The sequence below is a fragment of the Mustela putorius genome, unplaced genomic scaffold, assembly GCF_011764305.1.
Source record: "Mustela putorius furo isolate JIRA1106 unplaced genomic scaffold, ASM1176430v1.1 tig00003869_pilon_pilon_pilon, whole genome shotgun sequence".
Classification (NCBI taxonomy): domain Eukaryota; kingdom Metazoa; phylum Chordata; class Mammalia; order Carnivora; family Mustelidae; genus Mustela; species Mustela putorius.
Window position 1 is genome coordinate 25681889 of NW_025422021.1, and position 20140 is coordinate 25702028.

General features: G+C 34.9%; 1 protein-coding gene across 1 annotated transcript in view; it reads right to left on the bottom strand.

Annotated features, from left to right (window-relative positions):
* The window catches only part of GALNT13 (polypeptide N-acetylgalactosaminyltransferase 13), a 538752-nt gene that overhangs the window by 185161 nt on the left and 333451 nt on the right, over nt 1–20140 (bottom strand). Inside the window, exons 5-7 of the mRNA XM_004743877.3 lie at nt 15406–15572; nt 14559–14766; nt 11773–11943 (exon numbers count right to left, since the gene is read on the bottom strand). Coding sequence (XP_004743934.1) covers nt 11773–11943; nt 14559–14766; nt 15406–15572 — 546 coding nt within the window. The remainder of the gene's footprint in view (nt 1–11772; nt 11944–14558; nt 14767–15405; nt 15573–20140) is intronic.

A 20140-nucleotide genomic window follows, 5' to 3' on the forward strand; every position in this document is an offset into this window, starting at 1 on the left:
CCCAGCACATAACAAATAGTTAATAAGGTTAGGTGGTATATCTTTAAATCTGTCTTCACTGTTGCTGATAACCATTCATTGGTCTTGAGTGTCCTTCACTTAATTTTGACTTCTCACACACACCCTCATTTCATTTCAAAACCATTTCAATCTACTTCAGATCCAAGATGTTGAATTCTGAAATCTGCCTCTAGGAACACAACTTTCTATTTTTTAACTGCTCCTATTTCAATCCTGGAACAGTCACTTTTTTATTCCACCTCTGTGTTTAGGGTCCCTTAACTACTCATTCCCACATAATAACCCCCTTCAGGAATTGCTCCTTTCTGTCCTCTCACTTGCTCTCCAAGGTTCTGCCAGGTCAGTGAAAAAAACAGCTTAGCATCCTAAGTTCTCTGGCCTTCCCTTAACTGACCCAATTCTCTTTTTGTAAATTTCAGTGTCTGGGTAAATCTACCCTTGCGTTATCTACTTCTGCTCCTCAGAGCCAGAGAATCACTGAAAAAGTATTAAAATGAGGTCGACTGGTAATACATCAAGTCCACATTCCCTCGGCTTAGCCTATGAACAGCTAACAATCCTTTTATCTGCTCACCTTAACAATCTTTTAATTTGCTCACCTGTCTCATTTTTTAATGGACTCTTACCTAAAAGTTCTGGACTCATCTCAAAAAACTGAAGATTAAGGCAACGCATAAAATCAAAATTCCCTCGGCCATGAACTCTAAACTCCTTCAGTCTCAGTATGTGTCTGTGTCTTCTCATGGCCTCTTCCTTACTCCTGCCTCAGAACAAAGAGTGTCTCCTTCTTCATTATGAGCTAACATCCACTCTTCTGCCCTCAGCCGGCTCTTTTCTGACTATTCTTTCAGCCACTTGCTCATTGACTATTACCTTAATGTTTTACGCCTTTGGTTTCTAGACTGTCCCCTAGAGTTTATGGTACTGCTCAATCAAGTTCTATTCTAAACCAGAATAGTTCTTCACCCCACCCTACAACTCACTCAAACGAGGGATATATATTTTCTATTCCTTTCACTGGTAACCTTATTGAAAGGATGCTCTCACATACTCCCTCAACTCCTCTTGACCTTCTAACGGGAATCTGGATCTTGCTCCCACCTCTACAATAACTTCTTTCTGAAAAGTCCACACTGATTCTGAACTTCGATAGGCTTTCTTTCAAATGTCTCTTCTTTTGGAAGCATTTGAACACCATTCGGCCTCCCTGCTTAAAACACATTTCACCCCTGACTCCAACTGCATTTTTTCCAGAGAGGTTTTCCTTATTCACTTTATGATTCTTTTTTTTTTTTAAAGATTTATTTATTTATTTGACAGAGAGAGAGAGATCACAAGTAGGCAGAGAGGCAGACAGAGAGAGAGAGAGGAGGAGGAAGCAGGCTCCCCACTGAGCAGAGAGCCCGATGTGGGACTCGATCCCAGAATCCTGAGATCATGACCTGAGCTGAAGGCAGTGGCTTAACTCACTGAGCCACCCAGCCGCCCCCACTTTAAGATTCTTACTACTGTCCCTTCCTTTTCCTTTTCCTTGCTGGCTGCCTCAAGTTCCTAAGTCCATGTTTGTGACATGGGTATTATAGACAATTAGAATACTGTTTTGTAGATGTGTGTACTTAATAATTATCTTCTTTTGTCCGAATATGTAGTCTTCCTAAGGACCTCTCAGTGGAACTTTCCCCTTCCTATACTCCTTACCTATAGGAGCTCTTTCACTGTATGCCTTTAATTGTGCTCTCTGTGAGGCAGAGTCCAAACTCATGTTTTCTTTTTTCATTGCCTCTTTATGCATTTTTTTTGTTTTTCTAATTACTTTCTAGATGTTTTCTTAAAAAAAAAAAAAAAATCCCATTGAGTCTGCTCACGGTATACAAAATAGTACTGAACCTGTGCTATCCTTCCATGTATGCTTTTCCTTCAGGGTCCTCTAGTTACTTCCGGAATCTCAATACGAAAGGATAAAACCCCTTTTAACAACTTTCTTTTCTGTGCCCCATTCAATCATTTCACAAATACTTCCTGGTGTTTTTTTTTTTTTCCCCCAAAATATTTCTGACTCTTTGCTCTCTGTTATCACGGTCGCTATCCAATTTTAGTCCTCTTACTTCTAACTCTGTTAAGGTAATCCTCTTGCTTCTGGAGTCTCCTGCTTCCAAAATTCACTCAACAAACCATAGCCAGATTAATCTTTCTAAATCAAAACTCTTCTGAAACTATTTACAAGATGCTTAAGTATCTATTTTATTAAATAAATTCCAGGGGGGCCTGGATGGCTCTGTTGGTTGAGCTTCCGACTACTGATTTCAGCTCTGGTCATGACCTTGGGGTTGTGAGATCAAGCCCTGTGTTGGGTTCAACACTCATCTTGGATCTGAGAGTCTCTCTCCATCTCCCACGGTCCTACCCCTCCCCACCCCCCAATTCATGCACGCACTCTCTCTTAAAAAATAGAAATCCCAGCTCCTTATGGTGACATCAGTGATGTGGTGCCACCCAAAGATCATCTCCATTCCTTTTTAACTATTTTCCTATATTCAAAGTGTTTAGCTGTTAACAGGAACTTTCCCACTCCGGTGCACATATCCACATCCACTTGTCACTTGGATTTCCCTTTGGAAACTTCTGGTGTATGTTCAAACCTGCTCTATTCTTAGGCCAAAGACTATTTTTCCATGCAGCCTGCCCTCAGTACAGCTGCTATCCCTCCAGTCTGGATATGATCCTTCTCTTCTGCCTCCTTCAATAGCCCTCAGTCTCTTTCTCTCTCAAGGCACTTTGTTACTTTTTTTTTTTTTTTTTTTGAGTATTACATTTATTTCTGCATGTATTTTAGCCACCTTTATATATATAGCTAATATATTTAATATTATTAGACTATTAACAGATACTTGTTAAATAAGTAAAATAAACAAATAAGCAAGTATCCCCATGCCCACAAAGCAAACTATTTGTAAGTTAAAATCACCTGCAACTTTATTTCCAAAATTACAAAAATAATTCTTTCTTCACATCTACTAAACTGATAAGTAACAAAGATGCCTTGGGTCATTCCAGGATTTTATCATCTAGAAGAAGTTTTGGGGATTGAGCTTGGTAGTATTTTAGAATTAAAGACACAAAGTTTTTTGTCACAATGTAGACTATAGGAAAGGATTCCAAAAAGTAAGGATTTGACATGGAAAAACACTGAAGTATTTCACCAGAAGTCGTCAAAGTTAAAGAAATTATGACAAAACACATCTGATTATTCATTAACGCTAAACTGTAATGTCTACATTTTCACCAATAAGATGGTAAGTCAATTATATCACACTAGGATCAACACCACATGTGTAAAAAGCGGAGATCACAGGAGACTCAAGAGAGGGTAAGTTTACTTTTTAGGAGCACAGACTTGTATCTAAACTGACTGGGGTTAAAACCCAACCCCACATTGTGACCTTTGCTAAGCCACTTAAACTCTGTGTTCCAGCTTAATCTATTATTAACTATCTTCCTGTATTCAAAGTGTTTAGCTCTTAATAGGAACATCTATAAAATGAGGATATATGTATTAATGGATATAACACTATTAGAGTAGTACCAGAACAAAACAAGAACTATACATTTTAAATATTAATTTTAATAAGGAAGGGACAACATTTGTGTTTGGCTGGATTATTATCAGCATTTTAAAAATTACTTTCAGAATTTAATTAATTTTAATAGAATTATAGTATTTTAGAACTTTAAAATTCATATAGAACTGGTCAACCAAATTTAGTTGCAATGTGTTTAAATGACTTGTTCCAGAGCCCCCAGATAGTCAGTAGCCCAATTAAGGAAACAATCTTTCTTTTCTCTTTTTTCTGTTTTCTCTTTTCTCTCCTCTCTTTCCTTTCCTTCCCATCTCTTCTCTTTTTTCTTTCCTTCCTTTCTCTTTCCCTCTCCCTACATACCTCTCTCCCTATCTACCAATTAGTCATCTCTTAATGTATCCATATGCACCAAAGAATTTGAAGTAGCTAATTAGATATACAGTTTTCCTGATTTCTAAGCCCCAAATATATGCACCGTGTTTTCCTATGAATTTTAGCACTGCTCTTCAGAGCATTTTATTTCAAAGTTATTGAAACATCATTTCTTCTCACTAGTCTTTCCCTTTAATATATTAGGATTCTATTCATCTTACTTGGCAAGTAAGTAAGGTCTCTGTGGAAAAAAACATCTAAAGATTTGAGAGACTGTAGGTCAGCTTCAAGCTGTGATTTTCAATGATCAAATAACACAACATCTAGCCTGTAAGTATTTAGCTCTGTGTTAATAACATTTCTCATATATATTATAAGCCATAATAAAGAGAAATTATAGACATAAATATTTTATTATTTACACAAATGTGAGGCATAAACAGCTGAAATACTCATATAATCTCAATTTTTTTAAAATTATAAAATATAATTTGGTTAACCATTTTGCAGGTTTAGAAACCAAAGGAAAATTGGATGCTGTGAATTTCTCTCTACTAACCCCAATATAGAAAGCAGAAGAGACAGAAAGGAAGTAAAAGTGTAACTATGATTTTATTAGAGTGATGAATAATCAAATGTTGAATGTATTTCAAGGTTTTTATAGAGAACAGAAATGGGGTTTAGTCAAATACTGCACATCATCATACTCATTTGAATATAGACTTGAGTAAGAAGACACAGCTTTGGTAGAGAAGAAACTGCCACTTTAAGAGCCCACCCTGGTTTAAGCTCTGAACAAGGAAACCTACTCAATCCTTTAGTCTATGGAACACACAAACAGTTTTAAAGCTATTTTTAAAAGATAAGAAAAAGAAAAAAAAAAGTAGAAGAGAAAAGTTCTGCTTAGTATGGGCAAATGGCTTGCTTTGCTGCCAAAGATCCCATTTACCAACAAATGTGGAATGAAATACTTCAACTTGTGCTTAAAGACCTATATATCAGGAAAGCAAAAGTTATTTTTTTCCTTTTTCCTTAATCCTTTTTCATAATCCTCACAACCTGATAAAACCCTAAGCTTCCAAGAGGATGTACAGTAATTGGTGCAAATTTGTTATCTTTCCTTTACTTTCATTTTATGCGTAGGAAGAGTCAAAATAAACAATGGGGCCAGATGTTTTTAAATGTTTTGGTTAATACCTTGTTTTCATCTTATCACAACAGAATGCTAGGAAAGTCTTATAAATTATCTTCTAAACTATTAGGAAATAATATAATATACATGTGCTATTTTCTTGAAAACATAGATTCACATACTCCACGTAAGGTGCAATTTTTTTCTTTAAAATGAATGTACATTAGATTTTAACATGAGTTAAAGAAGAATGTTGAACAGTTGGAACATTCTAAAGTTTTTCCTTCAAACTTTTTCCTTCCAAGTTTTTGTTCATCCCATAATTTTAACCCTTCCCTGTGCTTTGCATTAGTATCTTCTATTGTACAAAAGTGTTTCACAGGATTTGAGATTATCTTTGCTTCTCTCCTCCAATGTAAAATATATTTTCATTGGGGAAAAATCTAATAGAGAACATCTGACAGATAAAAATTAAGCAATATATATAGATTTTATTCATTTATTTGAGAGAAAGAGAGACTACAAGCAGGAGGAGCAGCAGGCAGAGTGAAAGGGAGAAGCAGACTCCCCACTGAGCAGGGAAGCTGGATGCGAGGCTGGATCCCAGGACCCGGTGATCATGGGTCCCTGCTGTCCCTCCAATCTGCCAAAGGCAGATGCTTAACCGACTGAGCCACCCGATGTCCCACCTTTTAGCCTAGGAGCCCCATCAATATATTCTTAGTTGCTATTAAATTATAGAAAATATTGTGTCTCATTTGTAAAACATTTTATAGAATAAAATAAGTGTGTTTTTTAAAATTATACTTACTAGAAGAACTATAAATTAGAGCCTGATAATTTTGGGGGGGGACTCAAACTGGCAAAAGGTATCAACATATTAAAACAAATTTCATATTTCTTAATTGCAATAATTCTAAAAAGACCACATTATATGCAAAAAATCAGAGACAAAATTGGCAAAATTAAGCATAAAAAAACCTCTCAATTGGATTTATAAGAGATAAAAAAAAGCTGGGGTGTCTGTGTGGCTCAGTCTGCTGAGTGACCGACTCTTGATTTGGGCTCAGATCATGATTTCAGGGTCCTGGGATTGAGCCCCATGTCATGCCTCCATGCTCAGCAGGGAGTCAGCTTTAGGATTCTCTCTCCTTTCTCTCTCTCTCTCTCTCTCTCTCTGCCCAACCCCGGCTCTCTCTCAACCTTCACTCTCTCTAAAATAAATAAATAAATCTTTAAAAAAATTAAAATGCTAAGTAAATAATTGAGATGCTAGCAACCATTAAAATTTTTATTTTTGAAAAAAAAATTAATGGCATGGATAAAAACAATAATATATCAATTTTTAAATTGTGGAGAAATCTGGGGCACCTGGGTGGCTCAGCTAGTTAAGCATCAGACTTTGGCTCAGGTTGTGTTCTTGGGGTCCTGGGATCAAGCCCCACATTGGGATCCATGCTCATTGAGGAGCCTGCTTCCCCCTCTGCCCTTCCCCCTGCTCCTGCTTTCTCTTGGTCTTTTGCTCTCTTTCTCAGATAAATAAATAAGAACAATTATGGAAAAATCTATTTATCTGAAAAGAAACCCTCTGGAAGGAAATATAATGAAATACTAAAAGAGGTGGCTCATTGGTGTTCTGCTTCTTTATATCTTTAGATACTTGTCACATTTATTTAGGAACACATATATTTGTTACTTACATTTTCAGAAGTAAATTTAAAGTAACTCCTTTCAAATATATTTCTCATTTAACATGTTAACACTTCACAAGTTAAGCAAAAGAGGGAATAATATTCCTTTTCATAGTTGAGAAGAATGGGTAATTTCCCAATCAAAGGAGCTTCAAATAAAACCTAGATCCTTCTAAGCCAGCCTCAATGCTTCCTCTATGATATCACATTAGAAGGTTACAGGAACTAATATATGTGAACATCTTATGAGTTTTTCACAATAAGGAACAATAATTATAATCTGAGATGTTATTAATAATGTTTAATTAATTTTATCTTCTTTACAAATTCCTAATTCCAGTTGAGAGAAAAATAAACGTATAATATCAGACAAATGTTAATAAAAAGGGATCTCACTAGTAAGTAAAATGTGTAAGAAATAAAATTCATCATTATATCTATGTTTGATTTGTTATGAGAGCAAATATTAGAAGCAAATCTAACACTTTTATTTTACCTGAGAAAGATCCTGAATATGGTATTCCACATAAGAATGAAAAAAGTCATGTCAAGAATATTAATAATGACTAAATGTAAAAGAGTCCATAAGGCAGACAGAAAGAGTAAAGAAAGCTATATAGATTTGATAAATAACTAGTAGGTTTTTTAATAAAGTAATCTATTTTAATCAATGAGAAATTAAAGTAGAAACTATTATCTTTGTAATTATTTATTGAGGATTACTACAGGGCATAATTAAGAAACTAAAACAATCAGTAAGATTAAAGCCAGATTCTTCCAGAAGCACATACTGCTCTAGCAGTTGATGTAGTCTAACTCCTGTGCATCCGCACTCTGGCCACTTAGGCTCTCCCTCATTCCCTTGTCCAGCATCAAATGGCCAGCACCAGTGAGCCACTTCAGAGCAGAGATAGCCAGATTCATTTTTGTATGAGCAGAACCTAGCACAGGGCTCCACAGTGGGGAGGCATGCACATTTGCATACATAATCCAACTCACTTCAGTAGCCTGAACCATATCACCTCAAAAAAAGACACATACTAGCAAAATGCATAATACAGCCCCAACCTAATGAAATGATTTAGGGAATTATCTGCATTACCATATAACTTATGTTACTGGTTCCCTATTCCATTAGGTCATGGAGATGCGTATTCATGCAGGGCTAACATGTTTCATGAGCTTCCAATTCAATCATTTCCCAGGCAGTAGCCTCTAAGTCAAGGTCACAAATTTAAAAGATTATAGCGAGGCAAAAAAAGTCAACATGTGAAGTTGATTAGTTGCAACAAGCTTGACTGGGACAGTTACCGAGAAACATTTCTTTAAGCAAGAATGGCGGGCAAATGGGTGGGGGGCAAGCCGCTGGTGGCTCAGTGGGTCTCAGGGTCCTCTGCCCCTTCGGCTCTGCTCAGCAGGGAGCATGATTCTGGGGTCCTCGGATAGAGCCCCATAAATCAGGCTCTTTAAAAAAAAAAAAAGAATGGGGAGTGGGTGGCTCCTCCTCTTTCCCTGCCTGCCTCCTCGCATGCCCCCTAGGCTCTTGTCAGTGGGGATCTTTGTCTGCCTCAACTGCCTAACTAAATCTTTGTCTGTCAACTAACTAACTAAATAAATAATCTTAAAAAAAAAAAAGAATGGTGGCAAATGGACACTGATCCTCAGCCTCAACCTCAGGAACACACAAGAAAAGGGGTTGGGGGACTAAGGTAAATCCTTAGGCTATTTTTGAATTTTTTTTTTTTTTTTTATTCACTTGACATACCAGAGAGAGAGAGAGAGAGCACAAGGAGGTGGAACAGCAGGCAGAGGCAGAGGCAGAGGGAGAAGCAGCCTTCCTGACGAACAAGGGAGCCAGATGCAGGGTTCGACCCCAGGACCCTGGAATCATGATCTGAGCTGAAGGCAGATGCTTAACTGACTGAGCCACCCAGGCACCCCTTAGGCTATTTGTAAATGGTAACTTTTACTCAACCCCACCTGATGGTGCCAAAGTAGGAAAACAAGACCACTATAGCAAGATGTGACTTTTCAAGGATAGATAAAAATTCATACATTTACTTAGAACATCTTATTTTTACAATGTTGGTAATCTTGCCATTTGCAATGGTGTGGCTGGAACTAGAGGGTATTATGCTAAGGGAAATATGTCAATCCGAGAGGGACAATTATCATATAATCTCACTGATTTGAGGAATTTGAGAAATAAGACAAGGATCATAGGGGAAGGGATAGAAAATGAAACAAGATGAAACCAGAGACGGAGACAAACCTTAAGAGACTCTTGGTCTCAGGAAACAAACTGAGAGCTGCTGGAGGGGAGGGGGGTGTGGGGGGTTGAATAGCTGGGTGATGGACATTGAGAAGGGTATGTGCTATGGGGAGTGCTATGAATTGTTTAAGACTGATGAATCACAGACCTGTACCCCTGAAACAAACAATACACTGTATGTTAATAAAAAAATTTTTTTAATATTGGTAATTTTTTAAAATGCAAAACACTATGTATGCCAAAAAAAAAAAAAAAAAAAACCCAAAAAACAAAACCCACATCTACACGGCATGTCTGATACATAAGCTCCTGGTTTATGACCTCTGGTTTAACAACTTGATTACTCTGTTGTTGCACATATAATTGAGATATTACTAAAAATCATATAATATGACTGCTAAAATGTCAAGGAGAGTTTACTGATTTAAGAAAACTAAATGTTCAAGGTTATGTGTGCTATTATTCCAAACTCATAACTTCACAAATACCAAGTATTTTACAAACTTCACTTAGTATCAAAATGAAAATATCAAAGCCCAGAAGTTGACAATAGAATAATATGTACAACCATTATAAAGTTTAGTTTAAATGTGATATAGCTAAGGTTAAGTCACAAGTTCAAGTTGGTTCTCTATGTATGCAGATGCATGACTGTATTTCTAAATGATGACTAACTAGCCAATTATAGTCACTCGAAAGTTCTGTCATAACTGACATTTTAAATGAGGCATTCTGCTAAAAAAGCTAAAATTTCAACCTCATTTTAATCACTTTAGCTATTCAGAATTCTGTTAATCAAGTAGGGAAAAAAATCATCTTCAACACCTAGAATGATTTATCTGTTTGTACGAATTTGAGAAAAATGATCACGTCTTCGAGTAATAGATTACAAGTACAAAGAAAGTTCACATTACAGCTATGCTGATGAAAATTACCTGCAGGCTGTTACAACACAGGCTGTGAATTAATTAACCTTTTGCCATAAAAATCTGGAACTTCAGCAAAGACTGAGGTTTCTCTCTTTCTCTTGTTTCAGCTCCCTCAGCACTTTATAAAGTGAAATACTGTGCCATTACTGGGAAAAACAGATATAATATACTTTGATTTTATTGGGTCTCCATGTTACTATAGTAAAAACATGTAAATTGTGGTTAAAACACAGCAAGCTGGATATTTCCTTTATTTAACTGGTGAAAGATGAGAAATAATGGCCAATTTCTATGTAGATCTTTACTTTTGTGTATGAGATCAACAATTTCTTACTGTGAATGTTGGGTAACTCTGAGTTATCTATCTACCTTTTCACTCTTATGAGAAAATAAAGTTAAATAAAGAATGTCTTTTGCCAATGTGTTTTAAAAAATTACATTCTTTCAAACTTCATTCTCAAATGAATAAACACATTATATTTGAGTGTACTGGTCAAGTATCCTGAAAATTCTGACATAGGTTTAGAAGCTGAAAAATCAGCTAACACTGAATGAAACCATGATCTGGGAAAACAGGATTTCTAATGAACAATGGTAATAAAAGTGCCTGTCTTTCCTCAAGTTGTTAAAAGCAATGATCGCTAAGACTTGGTGAATGTGAAGATTATAGAAAGATTTAAAGACCACTAAGTTATACTTAAACACTGACATAATAACTTCATGTCTTTATGAAACTGTTCAGAGCCACATTTTTTCTCTTTGATGTAGTAATTATCTCCTTAAGAGGGTTAACTATCCCAATTTTAACTGTTTGATAACAGCTGTTCTCTTTCATGAGCCAATTTTTAGAGTTAGCTTTAATTCATTCACTAGGTAATCAGTCTTGCCAATGGGTAAGTCATTTTTTCAGCAGGTTAGGAGATCAACAATTTAGATAATGGGTCATATATATTGTTTAGATAATGGGTCATATATATTGTTTAGATAATGGGTCATATATATAGTTTTGGAATGAAACTAAATCACAATTTGCCAAATTAATCTTTAAAGAGCAAAACTAGTGACCCTCCCTCTCAAATATATTGTTAGGAAATCAATTTTTGGTTGCAGGTAAGAGGTACACAATAATGTGTTAAAATAAGAAGGTGATCATTTCAAGTTAAGACACTGAGTAATTCTTATCTGGACAATTAAAGATACACATGATATTTCTTATTTTGTATTAATAGCAAACATATTTTATGAATCAATACTTCAAATTAAGTAGCTATTTTTACTTAATTTAGAACAAAAATAAATCCTTCATAATTGTTAATATATTAGAATTTTCCAAATGGATCTTTCTTTTGTATCCATAGGGAAGATAGTTCTTTGAGGTTGGTAAATTTAGAGTATCTGACAAAACATTTTTGGTTATTTCAATTTTGAGAATATCTCTATTTATAAAGCATATGCATTTAGGTAAGATACATATTTACTAGAATCATCAAGACTGTCAGAAAATCCACAATAAATATATTCTATGTATCAGAATATACAAAGTTTCCAAAGAAATCTGGCACTTCTGCCAATAGTTAAATTTGCCTGTGCTAATTTAAACTAAATTTAATATTGTCACTGATTCTTAGATTATCATGTAAGCAATGATCATGCAAATGTGTATATGAACAAAAAGTAATGCTTTTAAAAGACTTAAAAATGAGAGCACAGATTTACAATACTCCTTAATTATTATAGAAACACACATACTATCCTTTGGAAGATATACACTACATACCTGACAGGTAATGTTCTATCTCCTTTCCTCCTATCCATTTCTCTTTGGGGAACAGGATACCAACGGAAATTCAGTTTCCAGTTAAAACCCCCATAAGTCATGTCTGACCCAGCCATATATTCAAAGGTATCATCACTAATCACATCAATGATGGGGCACACAACTGTTTTCCTGCAGAAAAAGCAAAACCAGTTTACATACGAGTATTAGTTTAAATACTACATTAACTTCTTCAGACTCAGTATAGATGTTAAGCTGAAATTCAATCATTTTGTGACTTTAATATGACTTTATTTTCATTTTATTCTTTCTCAATGGAAGTCATTTCCTTTTACTACATCTTGCTTATAGTCTCTACTTCATTCTATCATTTATAATCTAATCAAATATACTAATTGGTCTTCCAGTTGATTTCCAAACGCATTCTAAGTACTAACTCAGCAGGATGAACGTGGTCTATTTTTCATAAAACCTCCACCCACAGCACGATTAGTAGCTCTACTTTGATCTTATGCATCATTTTAGCTAGAGCTCACTGAAAAAAAAAACAGCACGCAGAAGCAGAGAGTGGATGATGGCAAATTAGACCTGGTATTTTGAATCTCAAAGGGGGCAGGTTAGTTTAAAGAGTTCTGAATTTTTTTTTCCTGGAGAAAATATCTACTATAAAAACAAACAAGTAAAAATCAACAAACAGAGCAACGTGAAAATTATGATCATCAGTGTAAGTAAATGTCTCCTCTGAAAGTATGAGGAACATGACGATTTCTAAGTGTGTTGTCCTAGATCTCAGAATTTACCATAACAATATACATATTTTAAAATAGGGAAAGATAAGCAACTTAAGTTTCTGGTGTTTGATCTCATGATCGACTGGGTGTTCTTGATGGTGGCTTTTTAGGGTAAGAAACTTCAAGCAGAAGACTGGATATTCTTTTAATCCATGTTGTGCTTCTTCCAGTCTTCCTCTATTCCTGGCTTATACGTTTTATGACAAGATCAGTCTGTCATCTCTACAATGAATGTTCAGGTCTACTCAAGTTTGCATTGCTTGTAGCCAATTCCAAAGGCCAGAGCTTAATTTTTATATTTTGTAGAGGATAAATAGAAGTATGCTTTTGAATCACCCATAAGTGTGGAAAGCAAATAAATGTTGTCCATAATTTATTCTGGTTTTGTAACACCAGTAATCACAAATGCTCACTTTCAACTAGGTCTTCTACTCCACACAATTAGCCAAAGTCTCGAGTTCTCTGAAATCAATAGGATTCATCCAGCCTTGGAAAAGTTTCTTGGTAATTCTGGTCCTTATAAAATTAGTGTTTTTCTCTCCTTCTTCATTAAATTTAATGGCTTAATTTGTAAGGAGGCAAAATTCGTTCTGATAACCTCGAATAGGACTTTATTATCTAGTTATGGCAACTTTTGAACATATAAGCAGGACAAGACATTAGAAATCATTACATGCAAATACAATATAAACATATGGTTAGATTAAAAAATAAATGATCTATGCATGATGATATTGAACAACATTATATTAAAAATTCAGTAAGTTGAATATGAAGCACATGTTTAAAAGAGCAGCATAATGTAGGAAAAGTTGCCAGGAAATGCATTTAAGATGTTCTAAGTTCATTTTACTTTGCCAGCCTTACCCTCCAGTGCATACTGTACAATACATGGAGTGGAAAAATGTTATTAGCTGTGTACTACACTCAGTTGACTAAAAGGTTCCCACTGCTTTCTTCAACTGCTATGGTTCATTTTACTGACAACCTCCATCTATCTTCCTGGCAAGTACCAAATCCTGCCGTTTACATGATGTAGTTGGACTAGCTCACCCTAAGCAGCCCCTGTCTTGGATGCTTAATTAAAAACTTCAATTCTAGGAAGACCTTTCTGGGGTAGGTGAAATGACTATGCAAACAAGGTGTTATGCTGTTATGTAATGCTTTGTTATTATACCAGGGCATTCAGCACAGTTGTTTTCATTAGGTACTTAGGAATTAGGAATCATTTATCATCAGTGCGTACAAATATCTTCAAGAAAACTTGTACTTGATAGCATCATTATCAGATGGAATTTCAGTTAAGTGTGAGGGTTCTTAATTCCTATAAAGTACTAGTCAATTTTTTCAGATTTCACAATTTGTGTATACAAACTGGCACCATTGTTTAAATAGTTAAAATTCTGATAGCTGTGTTCTGTTTTTGGTTTTTGTTTTTTTTAACCATGATTTCATTCCAGTGGAATGTGTGAGTGTGGGTCTTCATTTTTAAGATCCTCTTGGTGGTTTTGAACCCGATTTTGAATAAGGGCAGTGACCCAGTATAGAAAAGACTGGTCTGGGAATGGGAAGAAGTAAATTGTTATTCTCAACACTTCCAGTAACTGGGACAAGCTACTTAATTCTTTGCTCCTCCCTAGTACTAGTACAGACGAGAACACCCATGTTACCTTCCTCACAGGGTGGTTGTGGGGACACAATGAGGTGCTTTAAAATTTTATAAAACATGACACTATTCCAAATTGGACTCATTTCTATCACCTATGAAATGAATATTCAACACATTTTTACTGTTTGAATTGCTCAACTGTTTCTTAAACAAATATTAATACTCAGTATGAATCAGCCTATATTAAATGGGGGAGGGGTGCTTTTTAAAAGCTAGATAATAAACCTTCTAAAAATAGCAATTTATAAGGAAGTTTTGATGGGTACCTGGAACTGTGCTAACAGGTTCAGTCAAAACCCAGGCAGACATAACACATGAATTCTTACCTGTCTTCTTTTATTCTCGCCAGCAAAGGCTCCAGCCATCCTAAGGTGCATTCACAATGTGCATCGAGAAAAGTTATGACCTGCCCTTTTGAAGCAGCTGCTCCTCGAAGGCGGGCACGTATTAACCCAGAGCGCTCTTCCATTCTAATAATTTTTACCGGCACCTCTAAATTTTTCACATAATTCTCTAATGTCAACTTGAGAAAATCTGTAATGTGCAATAAGAATTTATAAAGTTTTGAAACTATTCGAAGACATAGCAGAACTACTACTGCCCAGAGGAATTCAACACACAGAAATGGAAGTCAACTCCCATCATTTTTTTTTGCATTAGGTGAAATAAATACAGAAAGATCTTATTAGTAAATTAATGTATATTTCACAATAACTCTATCAGTTGACTGGCAAAGATAAGGACATTAATTGGAAGTTAATATACCAGACTTTAATTTAGAAATTGGGCCACAAGAGTAAATGAAGACTTCTTAATGGCAAGTTATTTTGCTTTTACCTGCACATACACACACAAAAGACAGAAGTCCACAAAGTCGTATTAATGCTCAATCATGTGATCATTTAAGTTGGAAAAAAAAAAATAAACACTTTTGAACATCACTTTGTTTGATTTCTTAGGCTACTATGGACCAAATGGAATCATGAGAGAAACTGAAAGAATTAGTCGCAGACTCCTGGAATTGGCACTGGCTAGGTATATTGATGAAATTTGATAGGTGATTTCCAGGCTAGTAGAATTTTAAGGAAAATACAGATCATTACCCCGCTATCTTTTCAACTATAATGAAGTTTTTTTAATTAAAAAAATATATAGGGGGAAGAATATTTATACCTCTTTCACTGGCATCATCTACCAAGACGACCTCAGAGAGCAGATAACGTGGGGAACGATTTATAACACTGTAAACAGTTCTAAGAAGAGTACTCCAAGCTTCATTGTGAAACACAATGACTACACTTGTGTTTGGAAGTTCATCAGGGTAGACCTTTGTCTTGCATCTGGAAAAGAAAGAAGAGAGGCAAGCTTATAAATTCATTTTTCATTCTGATTATTGTAATAAAAATATTCACGATAACTCTTTAGATTTAACTGTCCCTTACTATGGAAATACCTTACGATTATCTAAAATAATTTTCCTTTATGTAAATGTGAGTAATTACTTGGCATTTTGAAAATTAAAGATGCATAATTGTTAGTATTTTATTCTAATTCCTGTAGGGAACAAGCAGAATGATTTCCACAAGTCTAAGAAAGCTAAAATAACATTTTGACACTATCAACAGAAGACCACAGTATAACAGGGACATATGAATTCATTTAGCGGATATAATTTTATTCCTTGTTCAGAAAAAAAAAAAACTTATTGTATAACTCAAAAAGTCATAAGAACATGAAAAGACATGCTCACAGAGTTCTGAAGCATATAAAGCTGATATTAACTTCTTTTCTAAAATCTAGTCATGTGTTTTCCATTCTGTTTGAGAATGCTATAAACCATGTCTCCTTTGAAGGAAACACTGAGGGGCTAGGATTTACTTTGCAGATTTTCAGTTAGTACTACATAATCAAAAGTGGAGATCAGGAAAAGGAATAGGCTACTAGCACTTCCCAAACTTTGGCATGCACAGGAATTGCCTAGAGATTTCTTATAATGCAGATTCAGATTCAGTCAGTCTGGAGTGTACCCCAAGATTACCATTTTTGAAAAAAAGTTTGCTTCCAGGTGATACAACGTGTCAACATTCAGACATTTAACTCATGTAATTATAAAATTTTAGAAAAAAAAAATCTCTGGGTATCTGGAACAGGAGCAGAGTTTATTCACCTTAGGTTATAGTTTCATGGGAAATATTCTAAAGAGCTGGAGAATTAAAATCGTCCCCAAATAAAATGAACTAGATACTTCCTGCCACTCATGAATGATCTCATACACGACACAAAATAAGCATTGTTAAAATTAGCCTTCCTCACAGGCAAGTGAAAAAAAAATCAATAAAATGTGGGATATAATGGTATATAATTAAACAAATACTGATTGTATGACTTTTGAGATGTTAATCATCCTTTAAAACAGTCTGAAATTTCATCTACTCAGTGAAGTCTTCTGTAGTGTAGCCAGATAAGAAGGAACTATACCTGAACTATGACATTTTCTCTGCGTATATTTATTTGAAAAGCATTCATTAATGATCCACCCTATAGAATATATCGTGTATACAGAAAAGTCAAAATGTAGTGGGGAAAAAGTACTTTGATTCATAGTCATCTTTTCCCATTCTGGTGGCAAGATTCCAATGTTTTCTATATGCCTCATCAGCACGTGACTTGGGCATCGCAGTACCTTCTCACTAAATGAACTCAGAAAGCCATCTTGGTAAATTAAAAAATGTCCTCACCATGATCTTCCTCAAACCTCCATTCTTCTGCCCAACAAAATAGCAAGCTGAGCAAACAGTGTGTTAAAGACCATCATGCTCAGCATCAATAAAGAAGTAAAACTGGGAAATCAGGCTGAAAGCAGTCCAACAGTCCACAAAGGTTGGTTTAACCCAAGGACAGCAGTCTCTAATGGCTACCCAGTATCACTTGAAAAAAAAAAATTCAAGTTAAATTTTTTGGTATGTTATATACGCATGGATATTGTACGTTTTGTATTCTAAATGCCAATAAAGAAAAAATGAATGAGATATTTAGATGAACCTTTTAAAATACCAAACTAAAAGCAGATATTCAAATCCAGCTACATAAAGTATTTCTTTTTTTTTAAATTAAATTAATTTATTTTCAGCATAACAGTAATCAGTATTTTTTCACCACACCCAGTGCTCCATGCAATCCGTGCCCTCTTTTTTTTCCAATTTATTTTCAGAAAAACAGTATTCATTATTTTTTCACCACACCCAGTGCTCCATGCAATCCATGCCCTCTATAATACCCACCACCTGATACCCCAATCTCCCATCGCCCCCCGCCACTTCAAACCCCTCAGATTGTTTTTCAGAGTCCATAGTCTCTCATGATTCACCTCCCCTTCCAATTTCCCCCAACATAAAATATTTCTATCCTGCTTTGTTTTTGTGGTTGAAAAAATCTAATCACAAATGTTAATTTTATATTCAATGTATGTGACAAAGTTATAATGAACTAATTTACTATTAATGCAACTATTATGTTTAGAAAAATTTTCTATGTCATTATTTAATGTAGCATATGAATAAAATGTGGCTAATATTTTAATTAATTCTTCCTCTTCTTCCTACATAAATAATTATTTAGCAATGAAAACTTTGTATGGTAATAAAATAATTTCTAGAATAATTCTTAAGCTATACAAATTAATTATTTTCAATGTCAGTTTGTCCTGTTATCTCAAGCGGCTCCTGAACAGGAGTTATTTCCATGGTTTCTAATGGGGTTGTGATACACTGTTCTATTACCATTTTCTGTATTTCATCACATCTATTGTTTGACCTATTGTAAGATACATGGTCATTTTAAGTGTTGCTAGGAGAGAAAAAAAAAGTCAAATAAACCATAGCATATGTTTTCTTATCACTAGAATCCATTTAATACCTAAATAGAGCTTATAGAACAAGCTTTTAAAATTACTTGGACATAGATTTCTATCAATATTGTCATGCTTGCTTATGAATCAGTCACACCAGCTTTTTGTTACTTTGAAGTTTCTTTCATCTTTTCTAAGGGGCTTTCTCCAGCTTTATGTTGCACTGCTTAACATATTAGAGGCATACATTAAATACATATCTCAATAACAAAATATAAAACACCTTCATCTACTTGTGGGTATCTTCCTTGGAACTAAAAAGTTGCTTTTCAAATTTTAAGGTGCAAAGAAATTACATGGGCATTTTGATAAAATGCAGATTCTGCTTTAGTAAATTTGGGGTGGGCCCAAGACACTGCATTTTTTTTAAGGAGGCACAAAGGGAGAGAGAGAGAATCTTAAGCGGTCTCCACGCCCAGTGTGGTGCCCAACAGGGCTCCACCTCACAACCCTGAGATCATGAATGAGAAATCAAGAATGAGATGTTTAAGCAACTTAGCCACTGAGGCAAGGCACCCCAAGATTCTGCATTTCTAATGAGATCCCTGGTGATACTGTCGCCTGGTTGACATGATAAGAAAAAAAGCTATATTAACAAGAAAATACAGAGTTGTGGTCATTGCTCCGACAATAAATATTTGCTTTGTCTTATGAAATTTAATACTTGTCACCATTTCCTTGCCTTTCTTTTCACACAATAACTTTTGTTCTAATACTGAATCAACTACAGCTTTTCTGAAGGAATGTTGAATGACAATTAAACTCTGCACCTGTGGTTTAAACACGGGTTAATAACTTAGGTGAAGCATGACTATGTGAACAGTCATGACCACATTTATACAAGCTTGAGAAATCGTTCTTTGTAACAACTGTTAGCTTGTTGACAATGGTCGTAACTAACCACTGCTCCTCATCCTGATTTCAGACACAGAAAACTAAAAGGGTGCATTTTACAACAGGTGAATAGAACAATTTTTTGTTTAGCCAAGAAAAAGTATATACAAGGCTATTTAGTTTTAGTTTAGTTTAGGGTTTTGTTTTGTTTTGTTTTGAAAGAACTTTAGGTGTCTAAGCTGTCAGTTTCAACTCGCTGCTTTTTCAAGACATAATTAAAAACAAAACAAAAACAAGAGACCTACATGATGGAAGGAGGTATGTATTTAAATGGATTGGACCTCTCTAATAACCTCTTCTCCTGATACACAGCAAACAACTTCTTTGTGATACTGTAAGAATTATTTCACCACTGGCCATCTCAGCTTTTACATCTTTTACATAAGATTAAAGTAGGTAACTTGAAATGTGTAGGAGACATTGCTTGGGCTACACTGCAGAAGTAAGCTCAGAATCTCCAAATGGGGGACTTGGAAACAGCTGTCAAAGTTAAGTAATTAAAATCTTCATTTTACAGAATGCAAGTCTCAAGTCACAGAACTGGTTCAGTATTCTGCATAATAAAGTAATAATAATATATTTTATTCTTTAATAATATTAGTTAACAGTAAAGATTTATGCTCCACATTATATGCTACATCAAATGTTTTAAGTGGTATTATTGGTGTCTGGAATATTACTAAAAAACATCTGAACTTAAAAACTATGCTTTAATCTTATACGCAAACATGTATCTTTAAAACAGAGAATCCCCTAGAATCATTTGATTAAAACAAAGCACAGAGAACAGCTTTCATTGAAATTATGTGCATATAGACCAAATGCTCTTTTAGCAATCTGTGAAGATATTAGTTTTCTTTTATGTAATAATCTAAATGGAATTGGCAAAAGTTGACATTACTGTGGGAACACAATGTATATGTAATTAACTATGGGAGTAAAAGTGGCAGACTGCAATAGCAATTTTCATCAGTTTGAAAGGACTATCTGATGCCCACTACTCAAATTAAGTTCCTAAAATCTGGTATTCTAGTAAAATCACTCTTTTATTATAGCAGCATTTCATATTTACACTATATTATGATATACTAAATCTGTAATACTTGA